The sequence below is a fragment of the Centroberyx affinis genome, unplaced genomic scaffold (assembly GCF_046629955.1).
Source record: "Centroberyx affinis isolate AG114_WGS23_722 - 3 ecotype Tasmania unplaced genomic scaffold, CSIRO-AGI_Caff_v1 ptg003308l_1, whole genome shotgun sequence".
NCBI classification, from domain to species: domain Eukaryota; kingdom Metazoa; phylum Chordata; class Actinopteri; order Beryciformes; family Berycidae; genus Centroberyx; species Centroberyx affinis.
Window position 1 is genome coordinate 6,039 of NW_027281314.1, and position 13,781 is coordinate 19,819.

Here is a 13,781-nt window from a genome sequence, read left to right on the forward strand (position 1 = left end):
CCAGCAGTCAACACACAGAGAGCCAGCTGGCTTACTACTCTGCCACACAGAGAGAGAGAGAGAGAGAGAGAGAGAGAGCGCTCACAGTGGAGTGTTTTTCCATGACGTCTCCTGTGTGTGAATGTGTGTGTGTGTGTGCGCGTGTGTACATGTACGTTTCCCCCGTTACAGTAGAGTAGGTGTGGTTATGAAGTATGCCATTCTGGTACGAGCAGGTAAGAGTTTTTATATGAACCACAACACAGTATTTCTTCACAAATAACATATAGGCCAACATTGGTTCATCAGAAAAAAATGCATCTTTCCAATGAATGCCCCTTTGCCTTATGACTTATGACAAATTCTGTAAGACTTCACTTGTAGACGGGAGATTACAGACCCAACCACAATGGACGAACCAGCAGACCAGACCTCGCAGATCATTTTATGCCATGGAGTGACACTTTCTAACACATGAGTGGGATTTCATATAATGACACCACAAAGGTTATGGCACTGGTGGGGCATTGTGAAACCGAAGTTCCTCCACCGAGTAAAACCTGAGAAAGCAGATACTGATGGATCAATAAAGTCTGAAAGATAAGAATGCAAAATCTGGTTACTGTGTGTACGCATAACACCACTACAGCTGATGGGTTTTGACAACACCGTCACAAAATGAAAGTATTTCCTCGGTTAGAAAAACAACTGCCACAAACTATGACATCACAACTAAATGGGGTTATGACAAACCGTAGGACTTAGGACACATATATAGGAGTTAAGATGCAAAATATTATGTCTACTGTGACAGTGTATACGTCAAATTGATGAGTCATGGCAGATTGTGATGTAGCACTTCCCTTTAGTGTTACTTTTGTTTACTGTTTTGCTGTGTGCTGTTATGTTGCAGGGCACATAGAAGCAGACTATGGCATGGTGGTGGTGGGAAAGCATGAAATCCTCCTCCAAGACAAACATACACATGCAGAGTAGGGACAAAGAACCAACCAACCACCGATCACTTTTCCATATATGCCCTCTGATTACGAAGTGTGACATGTTTTAGATATGCAATGTGGAAATGCTTTTCTAAAATGGCGTTTTTTGTGAAAATAGGACCGTAAAGTGTGTAAGAAAAGTCTGCACTACAGCATCAAGTAACGGCAGCGGTTATACAAAACCAGAAAATCTAACAGGCAAACTGGCACCGACTCATAAAGCATTGCGGCTGAGGTAGTGAGACGCCCAAGCCGCCATGATACCTATTTTAGCTCTAGTTTTTGCATGGAAAATTTCTTATTTTCCACAGTCATGCATATCTGAACATCTTTTTAGGAAGTGCACAGAGAGTTATCCTCAAAACCCATCAGTATTTATGTAATTTGCTCTCTCTCATGTCAGTGAAAAAAGGAAGTGAGTAAGTGGATTTGTAAGCAGGAAGAAGACAGTGATGAATAGAGATCGAGAGTATGACTAAATGAAAGAACAATAACTTTTTTTGGCAAATCAGAAAGCATATATTGGGTATCACCCAATATTATTAAGTTGCTTACAGTAAATAATGGTGAATAATAGTAAATAATACTTCCTTCAATTCAGTATTATCAGAGCAAACACACTGCATAATCACAATGTTTATCTTATAAACTTGCTACAACTTGTACTTGGGCTGAATATCTGCCAATTGTTGTGATTATAATGTTACTGCATCTTGTATTCATAAGGTAATATCAATCATCACATAACGACCTTAATAAAGGTGGCTGTTCATAGAAAAGTGAAAGGTCGCATCAAGTAATCCTAAACTGCAACGAGAAACCTCACAGCTGCTAAATTATTCAAGTCAAACGGTCAACCTCGGTCCAAAAAAGGATACAGATTACTACAACTCATTATACTACTGTACGGCCTAGCAGCATGATCAGAGTATGAAACATGAAAAAAAAAATGTTATTTTGAACCACATTTTAAAATGGGTGTTCTCTGAATACTTTGCTTACATTCTTTACTCATTAGTTAAAAAAAAGACATAAAAAAACAACAACAACATAAACATGACCCAGCACGTTGCTTTATTGTGTAATGTTGTGATGAAATGTCTCTAATGATGTAATAGATGTAGCCTCATCCAGCCTCATTACCTCATTAGGTTGCTTCCATTTCACAATCAATTTACCAACACTTGAATGTTTATCAACAGACAATTATCTCCACTGATCAACACTGAACTAGGCCAAGGACAAAGTGGTCTAACACAACCTCCTACCTCTACATGCTGCATGGAGATGACATGTCATGGGACGTCATTTCTCATTGTAGGACAGATCGTGTGGCTTCAGCTGGGTTCAAGGAGCTTGATGTTCATCTTACTAAAATCACACATGATACACCAAACACATAAACAGATATGAGGACTTGAATTGACACATGATCCCACAGTTTGATGAAGAGAAGAGAGGGGTAAGGATAGAGTACACTAATGGCGCCCTCTACTGTTTATTCAAAGGGAAAACCCTTTAAAATGTCATCCCAATTTGTGACTGCTCACTTGTCAGATTGTGGAGAATCTGAAGACGAATTTGATGTCATCTAGAATCTTAACATAACTAGAATATAAAATAAGCAATACAAATAGTAGAAAATAATAAAACAATGAGGCACAGTGTTAACACTTTTCACTGATGTTGTCACATTGAGGCTGTGAAAAGAGGGGTTTCTATTAATTCAGCCTCGATGTTCCCCAGGGTTGATGGGAATATGGGGGCAATTTATTGAACCAATCGCTCTCTTGATAACTATAGTAACTAATGTAAGCTACCTGCTAACCCCTTTTTGTGAGAAAAGGGTCTGGAAACGCTACAAAAACTTTATTATATCTCTAATATAATAAATCATCATGGAAAGTAGTTTGTAGACAGATTTTTTGCAATACATGCTATTTTAGTAAAGTCAGCGGGATCTAACAGTGGTGATGCCATTTTCCAGAAACCTGATTGATGAGGCAGCAGGCTTTTACACTTTTGGATCTGACAGGTTGAACATAAGCTGCTCCGGAGCAAGGGTTACCATGGTGATGCAAACTAGCTACAAGTGAACGACCTTTGTGACATCGGAATTCAGGCTAAACCTGAAGTTACCTCTCTTACCCCATAATCTACTGTTAGTTAGATTAACTAAACATAATATAAACAAAACATAACAATGGAGGCGAAGGGAGAATGTTACCTGATTTCTGTTTTCCGTGTTTTTGTCTCTTCCACAACATTCCACACAGAACGCTGTGACGCAACGGGTGGAACAAACGGTGTTGCCACTTTTAAATAATATAAAACAGAAATAACATGTTTATCTACAGATAGACTGATGTTGGCGCCTCATCCTTGTGATAGACTGTAAATGGGGGAAATTTAATGGGCTCCTTATGTGGGCTTGTTTGAGTAACTTTTAAAGATCATGACCTAAACCAAATGCTTGTTATCTATAAATCCACACATACCCTAGTTTAACTTGCTGTTTTTTTAGAATGGGGTTGAGTGATTATTTTGGCCTCAATTACAGTAGGGTGCGATCAGCAGCTGTCTATTAGGCCGAGGTAGCTCCACAAGGTCTAAACAATTTTTTGTCATTTGTCAGAAAAGACAAATGACTAAGGTCTAAGCTACTCCCAACAATGATGTCTTAATAATTCCAAAATACTAAAAACAATTCATAAGGGAGAAAAAAGTTTTAAATAAATTGTAGCCGGGATACCTTTCAGAATTAGGCTGCAATGAGATCATTGGGTTAGAAAAAAAGGAATGTAGCATTACATTTTACAAAATGTATTGGTGCAAATAAAAGAGAAATTATGACAGATACGGCTGTTATGACTCACATTAACCTATGTACATCCTTGCAATCTGCTTACCCCTATAGACCTAGAAAATTAAGCCAATTCAAAGAACTATGCACAGTTAACTAGTCAGGCATAGGAATCCCTATTCAGCTGCAGACAGTGTTTTTCAAGTTAAACCGTCTTAAATGGCTTTAAATATGGCTCCCATCAGAAGGTGGCCCACCAACACGTTGTCAAATAACTGTTTATGTTTTTGAGGCCATGACCTTCAGTTACATGGTTGGTGCTGGGATCACTTGTCACTAAGAAACATGGGAGTCAGGGATTCCCATTTACATTTATGATGCAGACTTACATAAGTCTTCCTGTTTTGAAATAGACTGACCCATGTCAGCTCTTGAGGCCCTATACATTACAACCTAATTAATCTCTGTCAGAGCTCATGCTGACAACAGGTTAACTGTCAATGTGTCACTAAATAGGCGTCTGCTCTTTGCAGCTTTGCAACATACTGTAGGCCTCTAGACAACCTAGGCATGAAAAACATTTAGGTTATCCACTTAAGCCCCATGGGCATGACTGCAGTGACTTGTAATGCCGATAAATGGAGTTGTTATGCGGAATCTATATACTGATATACAAGTTGTTTTGAAGAATGTATAGATTGCTTCAAATGACGTGGGCCAATGACAGCTCAAGGCCAGCTGTTTTTGAGAAAGGAAACGTGTCCCTTCAAGGTTTATGTTACACTAAAGGACACTAAGCATTGTGGGGGAGCGATAGAGCCATAGCATAAGATGTAACAAACCAACAACAATTAGGAATTTGCTCATTAATATAGAGAGTGTAAGTTTCAAAAGCTCAACAAACAGTTCAGTGAACTATCACACACATTTCAATCAGTGACAACTAAACCAAATGTATGGCCTTTATTTGTAGCCTGTCACACATTCACTTTTCAACTTAGATCAACTTTTACTGAGGAATAGATTAGATAGCATCAATGTGTTGGATATGTTAATAGATGAAGGGAAAATAAATTGTATATTATTATATAAGTTCATCATTAAATATACTGTATCTGCCATATACAGGATTACAGTGTTGTAATCTTGACCACAAGGGGCCTATTAACTATCACAAGTATCAAAACTTGTATTATCTGTTAGTTTGTGAGATCAGGTGTCACTCTGTTCAAATAACTTGCTTCAGAAAAACAAACAAACAATAGAATCCCTTTCACACAGAAGAAGGGTTACTCATCAATACAGGGAAAAAAAGAGCTTTTAAGGATATGAAATACCGAATCAGCTACAGTTTGCAGTTGACGTTGAAATAAAGGCAACATAAATTTTCATTTAATCCAAATGCAACAATTTATGAGCCTCACAAAAAGTCAAGTCTGCAGCATTGGCTGTAAAGCAACTCCAAGTTCATTCTCGTCACACGCTGCATTGCTTCCAGCTGTATCCACTGGTAATATAGAAATATTACATTTTACCTTGAACAGGTCCCACCTCTCAGGTAACAGGCCACGGCTGAACATGAACGAAGCCAGGGCAGAGAAAACCAAGATGGTCGTAAAGGTGATGAGCATGCAGATTGTCCTGACAGGGGACCGCTGGACATAGATGCCATCTTCCAGTGTGCAACCGGGAAGAGGAAGAACAACAGGAAGACCTACAGACTTCTCTCCCGACAAAATTCTTATCGTCAGCCCTGCAATGTAACCCACCGAGGCCCCGTAACCGTTTGACACCTTAAAGAAAAGGACGCAGACCAGATGGGGGAATATAAAGGTGTACGCAACGTCTGCTCCGAGGATCCAGAGCAACAGGACACTGTTGCTGTAGAAGGTTAGAGCTGTGCTGACCAGACCCACCACCACCACTGAGACCCGAATCACCCACTGCATCTCACAGTCTGATGCCTGGGAACACAGGAGGGAGGGAAGGAATGGGACGTACACAGAGACAGGCTTAATTCTTCATTTATACACCTGTGCTTTCCAAAACCAATCCTAACCCACAACTCCACAGACACACTAAGCCACCATCACATACTGTACTTCACCTTTTTACGCAAGATGCTCTTGTAGATGTTGGAAGAGAAAACAGAAGTTGCTGACAGCAGGGCAGAGTCTGTGGATGACATGGCGGCAGCAGCCACGGCTCCGATCCCAGTGATGGAGACGTAAGACGGGGTGAGGTATTGCAGGGCCAGTGGAAGAACCAAATACTCCTCACCACGTTCACATGGAGATGGAGAACCGTACAGCGTCAGGTTCCAGTCTGGACAACAGGAGAACGTACAGGTTTATTCTTTGAAATTTTGTTCTGTTCTGTTCTGCCCCACTAATCCATCTGGCCCTGGCATATTAGATTTCAGCTGGGTGTGGCCTTGTGTTGAGCCAAAGAAACTTCACCCAATCAAGTTAACAAACTATGTGATGCAATCAATGAGTGCTGCATCTACACATTTGTTGACTTGCACAGCTGATAACAACTAGTAGCTATGTATGCTAAAGAGCTAGCTGTAAATTATATGTATTTGGTTCATTTGTATGTGACATGAACCATGTCCACCACAATCACTATTGCCAGCATGTTCCGGCACTTTTCATTCAGCAACCAAGCCTCTAGGAAAATTATTGACAATGAATGCCCCAAATTCAGCCAATGACCATGAATACCTCCTAGCTCCCCCTAGCTCCCTGATGTAAATGTCTTTGTTAAAGGTCTGTCCCTTTTAACCTATTTCCCACCTGTGGAGGCGGCAACAGCCCCAACCACAACAGAGGGGATTCCCAGGATGGTGGTGACAAGGGCAGCAGCATAGCAGGTGACCTGGGCCTTTGCCGAGGAGGAGGCAGACAGTGTCCTCTGGTGGAAGCATTGGAATGCCAGACTACCCAGAGCCTGGGACAAGGGAGAGAGGAGGAAGATGGTGAGAACAGGAAAAGATGGAGGAGAAGAGGAGGAATGAAAGAGCGTTAGGAAAGAGATAAAAAAAAAAGACAAGTGAGAACTGAAGGGGGGAGTGATAGCACTGTAGACCAAGGAAATAGACCCTTATCACATTTTTGGATTCTACGCAATGGAAGTGGTCATAGTAGGGAAAATCATGGTACCGTTTATGAATGAGAATGATACATTCATGGAAGACACACCACAAGCATTTTCGTTCTCATTGAGATATCTACCAGATCTTTCAATAAAAGACATTGTTGGTTTGGTGGACCAGATTTCGATTACAGAGAGAACAAAGATTGACTAGGTCTACAGGCTACAAACTACAAACTACAAAGGTCTAGTTACCTAATGTTTGTTAATACTGTTACTAGGTTATGCAGGACGAAGGTAACATAGCTAGTAAATAATGTTATTAAAGTTAAATGATACAATGCTAACATATATGACTGAAAGAGCATGAAGAATACTTTGATAGCTGCGTTACCTTGGACCTGCATAACCTGTTAACGTTATTAACAAACGTTAGGTAACTAGACAAGAGATCGTTTACCTTCGGAGTCATGGAGGTAATTCTCAAAAAAGAGCTTGTAGCCCTTGTCAAGCTTCGTCCTCTCTGTTATTATTATTATTAGGGGTCCAGGCACCGCAGGTGCTGGAACCCTATTGTTTTTGTAAGAATTATTATTCCACCGTTTCTTCTTCTTCTTCTGCCCTAAAAGTATCTGGATCTCAGAAACCGTAAGAGCTACAGCGACCACACTTGGCAGATAGGTCCAAAGTCTCAGCCGCTACTCAGGAAACGAAACCCAAGTCAATTGGCCTCATGGTGGCGCTATAACAAGCAACTTTACGTTTTGGCCTATAACATCTGAACCATAGGTCGTAGAATCAAAATTCCTTTTCCATTGGATTCCTTGGGTCATTCCGCATCTATCTGCATAGGGCACGCCTATTTCCATTTACTAGAATTTCCACCATTTTGAATTTTGTCTGAAAATGTTTTTTCGCTACTCCTCCTAGGCCGTTTATCCGATTCACACAAAACTTGGTGTGGAGAATCTTGGGACCGTGCTCTTTCAAACTTCGATTTGGATAATTGATTGCTCCAATGGGTTGGCTTTTATCAACTGATAAACTTTTAACGAAACATGCCCTAACACAAAATTGGTAAGTCCTTGACCATTCCTCTAATCAAGCTAAAATTTGTAACACATGTTGCAGTGTTGCTTGAGCACGCCCACAAAAGCATTTGGAGTTCCATCACTAGTGGGCGCTACAAATGCAAAAAGTTTATATCTCATAATTGACTGAATGGATTTTTATGAAACTTTGTACATATGTTCTAGGACCATGTCCAAGTCGATGTAATTGATTAATGGAGTGCACTAATACAGTTAAAATACTCTTTCTAAGGCTTTAAACGGCCTATAGGTTGGACAGTGTTGTAACTTGGCCCTACTTTTTTTGTGGTCCCTCCATTTCCCCCAGTGAACTTGGTAGCCTAATGGTTAATGCATTGGTCTGCAATGCAAAAGATTGTGGGTTGAAATCCTGTGGGTAACACTGTCCTCTCACACCTCTAAGTTTGTGATAACATAATGTCTTTAGTTTCTCACTTTTGGACAAATGACCATATTGTGCTTGGACCCCGTCGGTTGCCGCTTGCGGCTATATGTATTATTGTTATTATTATTATTATTATTATTATCATCATTATCTTCTTCAGCTCACCAGCATTAAGAAGTCATCGATCCACTTCCAGACTTGGTCCAGCTCCAAAGTGCCTATCCAGGGGGCTTGGTATGTGTGGTTAAAAGCTGTCTGGGCAATGTTTATGGATGCGGGGTTGAGCAGAAGGAAGGGGACACACATCCACTGCACAGATAGATACTGAAGTCAGCAGACTGAGACTGACACACCACATAAAGGTCACTTAACTATAGCAAACAAACCTCACAGCTGCTAAATTATTCAAGTCAAACGGTCAACCTCGGTCCAAAAAAGGATACAGATTACTACAACTCATTATACTACTGTACGGCCTAGCAGCATGATCAGAGTATGAAACATGAAAAAAAAAATGTTATTTTGAACCACATTTTAAAATGGGTGTTCTCTGAATACTTTGCTTACATTCTTTACTCATTAGTTAAAAAAAAACATAAAAAACATAAAAAAACAACAACAACATAAACATGACCCAGCACGTTGCTTTATTGTGTAATGTTGTGATGAAATGTCTCTAATGATGTAATAGATGTAGCCTCATCCAGCCTCATTACCTCATTAGGTTGCTTCCATTTCACAATCAATTTACCAACACTTGAATGTTTATCAACAGACAATTATCTCCACTGATCAACACTGAACTAGGCCAAGGACAAAGTGGTCTAACACAACCTCCTACCTCTACATGCTGCATGGAGATAACATGTCATGGGACGTCATTTCTCATTGTAGGACAGATCGTGTGGCTTCAGCTGGGTTCAAGGAGCTTGATGTTCATCTTACTAAAATCACACATGATACACCAAACACATAAACAGAAATGAGGACTTGAATTGACACATGATCCCACACTTAACTATAGCAAACAAAGACACAGGGAAAGGTAGAAAAATTGTTTTAAACGGTAGTTATTCCACCGGAAGAAAGTCTTGAAAAATGTCCTCTGACCAAAATGTCAATCACTGGCGCTGGGTGGTAATGCATTATTCAGTAACACATTACAGTAACACTTACTTTTCCCAATACCCAGCAGTGTAATGAATTACTATTTCAATTTCTATGATAATATTCAAGTTACCAATCACAATAATTAATATTTGTAATTATTGTACCCCTCCACACACTTCCCAGTTTTCATTACAGTTGTCATTAGTTTTCATCCTCTCAGCTAGGTTAGGTGAGAAATGACAGTTTACTGTATCTGTGAGGATACAGTACTCTCATAACTTAGATTTTATTGACCAAAAGGATTTTGTACTCTATAGACACCATTAGATGTCAGGCTTCAGACCTGTGCCCAAATCTGTGGTGATGCCTGATATCTAATGGTGAAAAGTAGGGTACTGCACATTGGCTGGTCTTTGTGCCAGGTGATGTCACCACGTGTTGTACTCTATAGAAGGTGCCATCACCTGGCACAAAGACCAGCCAATAGCAGATGGCCAGTTCAGTACCCTACTTTTCACCATTAGGTGTCAGGCTTCACCACAGATTTGGGTGGGGTTTAGTTACTCTTTAAAAGATAAAAAGGATCTAATTTTAGCAATGTTCCTCATCTGAAGAAAACATGCTTAATGTGACAGAGACAAGACATAACATGGGCCATGTTGCCTGCCTCCCCGGTTCTGAGTGGAACATAGAGCTGAGTGTCGTCAGCATATCAATGAAAGTGGGTGTCATGTTTACAAATAATGTGCCCCAAGGGACGCATGTGGGTAGAGAATAATAAGGGACCTAAAATTGACCCCCTGGGGAACACCGCATGAAACGGGGGAAGGAAAGTTGCAAGGAAACAGTCTTTTCAAAAATTTCTGATAAAAACAGTAATTTAGAAATTGGTCTAAAATTGTTTAAAACAAGAGTATCTAGAGTGGCCTTTTTCCGTAGAGGTTGAACTATTGCGGGCAACAAGGCACTGAACTCACCAGACTGATGCATATAAGAGACAGCTGGATGACATCAGTGTAGGCCACAGAATAAAGGCCTCCTAACAATGTGTAGATAATGGCCACTGCTGAAGAAATCAAAACAGTGTAGGAGTAGGGCAAGTCCAATATCACACTCATAGTTGCTCCTGTTATAAAGATACACACACACACACACACACACACAGACACACACACACACACACACACACATACACATTTTAGATGTTTTATTTGCATCCACTGAACGAACTTTGAAGTCTTTTTAACTGGCAAGCATATATGTTTACCTAAGCCAACCAGAGTGCAGGAGACCCACAGAATGTCCATCAGCAAGGCTGGCAGTACTAGCGCACCACTGAGTACTTTTCCATACTTTATTTGGAACGGGTCCATCATGGTGACATACCTCTTGTCCCTCATAGGCTTGGCAAAGAAAAGACCACCTTACAGAGTGGATGAAATATTAACAGTTACTTCCAATCTAGTTTGTTTGTATTTTGTTGTACACTAGTTTCTGCTGTATACTTGTAGACTTGAATTGTGTGACGGGTCTTAGAAATTTGAAATTAACATTGTAGTGTGAATCTATATTTATCTTGGCTCGACTGAGACATTGCCAAGAATAGCATACTTTACATGTCTCTGTTCCATGGATTGACTTGAATTGTGTGACTGGTCTTACCAATTATGAAGGACACAGAGTATTGTACAGGCATAAGAGCCCATATTAACCCCATTTTAGGAGAATACACTGCCTCAGCCACGCCAAGGATGAAGCCGCCTCCGACCCATGTAGCTGCATAAGAATGATACACACACATACACATGCACATGCATGCACACAGACACAGAGCACTGTAATTAAAAATGGAATATTCCTATCAAGCCTTGAGTCCTATAGACTATGCTGAAACATTTACCAATACACAGGATGTGATGTAGTGATCTCTTGTGCCGTAATCCAGGGTGAGTATCCATACAGATCACACAGTTTTACCAAGAACTGAGAACAGTGGCTGACTGCTCACTCTGGCTACCAACTCTGGGTCAAGATCAGCTTATCTGCCCCATAAAACAACTTACCAGTCATGGTGAAAACTCCCACCACCAAGTTGATATTCCTGCCTCCAAGGAGAGTCACTTCTGTCCTGTCTCCCTGGCTCTTCCTCTCAGCCCTCCTGGACTTCCTGGAGGCCCACATCCCCGTCCCCAGAACCAGGAGGTAGAACAGCACCACCACAACCACACCAGGGATGTTCAAAGCCATGGTAGTCAACCACTGTGGGGACAACACACTAACAGCTGGGGAAGCTAAATAAAAAATAAGGACGCTCGGACCAGTGTAACAGAACAAAGGTCACATCCACTGAGCCAATGTTTTGAAAGCACTTACAAACTCTAATCTGGGGTAATTGTGGTTATAATGTTGAAGTATTCATGTACTCTTACATTCTTCTCTTCCATTATCCTGTTGAAAATTGGAAATTATTTGAGCACCTTGTAGGATTTTTGGGGGTAAATCCAAACCAGATTATATGCAAGACAGTCAAGGAACAACACCTACTATCTATTTTGCATAAATAAATATTAAAACAATTAGGCAGGATCTTTCACTGGGACTATACTAATATTCTTACCTTACTAATCTATTAACTAATTTGAATAGTTAATATATATTTGAATAATGTATTTGCTAACTTCACTGATCTTACAACCTTGTTATTGGTTGTTTGCATGTAATAGGCTAACTTTATTCATATAGGGAGGGATTTGCTGAGCATGCACATTTTTCAACATCCCATTCACATTCATGAACACACACACACACACACACTAAAAAACAGTTACACAATTTAACATTGCAATTTGCATTTACTAGTATGATAGTCCTGTTAACGTAATACATTTCCATTTAAATATCAATTTGCAGTTTATTTAATCTAATAATGGTTACATACCATTAATGTAATAACCCTTTTCCTGTAATAATTATGACATTATTGAGTTTTTTTTACTACATTAACAGGAGGGTTGACATTTTTTGAAAAGTAAGATGTTTACAATAATCACTAAAGATCTCTTCTATACATATCCATCTCTTTTTAGATGTAATACCATAGTTAAAGCACCTGCTGCAGGGATGTAGCTAGGAACTCTGGCCCCCCCCCTTTTTTATAAAATAAATGTAAGTATTTTTAAATAAAGGACATATTTAATGCAGTGAATTAATACTCATCTTAAATATAGAGGTCAAAGCCATTTTGCTCGCTGCTCAATCCTTTTCCACATGCTACTCTCTTCTGGCTCTGCACATGAATAACAGCATAATGCTGAAATACTTCTAGTACCAAATCAAGAGACATTATTCCATATCAATGCAATTGGCAGGTTGCTAACTAACATCCCAAAATCTCACAAACAAACCCACACAGCCAACAATTAAAGTCCTCAATTTCATCTTCAGTAACACTGGATTATAAATTGAACTACCGTATTTCCTCTAATAGTGGATGGTAGTCAATTAAAAGTCGGGTCTCCAATAACGGCCGGGGGCGTGGCCGACACAAACAAATAAAGGCCAGCCCCAAATACAGGCCGGGGGAAAAAAACAAAGGAAACAAGCGTGAATTTGCAATAGCTGCGACCACGTACACACACTGTGTGGCTATAGGCCGCCAAAGGGTGGGGAAATTTTTGTGGACCAACCGACCGAGCGAGCTATAGAGCTGCTGGTCGCAGCTAAAAACCACAGTGGATACCGGTAAACTCCTGGTGCCTGGCGGAAGTCTCTGGAGCATGCCGTCGTCGATTACCGTAATTATCGGTAATGCATTGCAGTAACAAAAAAACGGCTTCCTAACGAACCCCAACAGAAGCAGATCAGAAAACAAGGCGGCTTCGTACTAAAATATGAGCAAATATACTTATCAAACAGAGGGAATTAGAAATAAAGGCCTGTCTCTAATATAAGCCTGCTTCCAATAAAGGCCTGGTACCCTCTGCAGTTGAGGTAAATAAAGGCCCGGGCCAATATTAGAGGAAATACGGTATCTCTATATTCATGATTTATGAGTCAGATTCATGAATAGAGTCTTTATATAATAATTCAAAGCCGGGCTGACAGTCTGCCTCATGGACAGCAGCAGCTGAGCATTCTCGGAACCCATCGTCTATCTGTCTGACGATGATTAGACTCTGGGGGCGACGGCCAATATTTCAGGGTTTCCGGTGTAGCCAGCGGACATCGGGGCCAAGACTTCCTCTTCTGTGCGCTGGTCATTGTTTACAATCTGATTAGCAACTTGAGACGCGCGAATGGAGTTGGAGTTGAGGGAC

General features: G+C 40.4%; 1 protein-coding gene across 1 annotated transcript; it reads right to left on the minus strand.

Moving 5' to 3' along the window:
* Positions 1–5,213: 5,213 nt before the first annotated feature.
* On the minus strand, positions 5,214–11,712 carry LOC139660451 (high affinity choline transporter 1-like). Its single transcript, XM_071538601.1, has 8 exons — positions 11,529–11,712; positions 11,128–11,241; positions 10,733–10,888; positions 10,443–10,591; positions 8,521–8,664; positions 6,582–6,735; positions 5,891–6,108; positions 5,214–5,747 (listed from the first exon to the last, which is right to left on the minus strand). The coding sequence occupies exons 1-8, from the start codon at positions 11,710–11,712 to the stop codon at positions 5,214–5,216; spliced, it is 1,653 nt and encodes a 550-aa protein (XP_071394702.1).
* Between the last annotated feature and the right edge of the window lie 2,069 nt (positions 11,713–13,781).

Bases quoted from the DNA above. Each gene is read 5' to 3' on its own strand.
- LOC139660451 (XM_071538601.1), bottom strand. From the start codon at position 11,712: ATGGCTTTGAACATCCCTGGTGTGGTTGTGGTGGTGCTGTTCTACCTC. The intron at 10,592-10,732 runs GTAAACATATAT...TCTTTATAACAG, and splicing joins CTGCACTCTGGTTGGCTTAG to GAGCAACTATGAGTGTGATA. The intron at 6,736-8,520 runs GTGAGCTGAAGA...CCCTTGTCCCAG, and splicing joins TCGATGACTTCTTAATGCTG to GCTCTGGGTAGTCTGGCATT.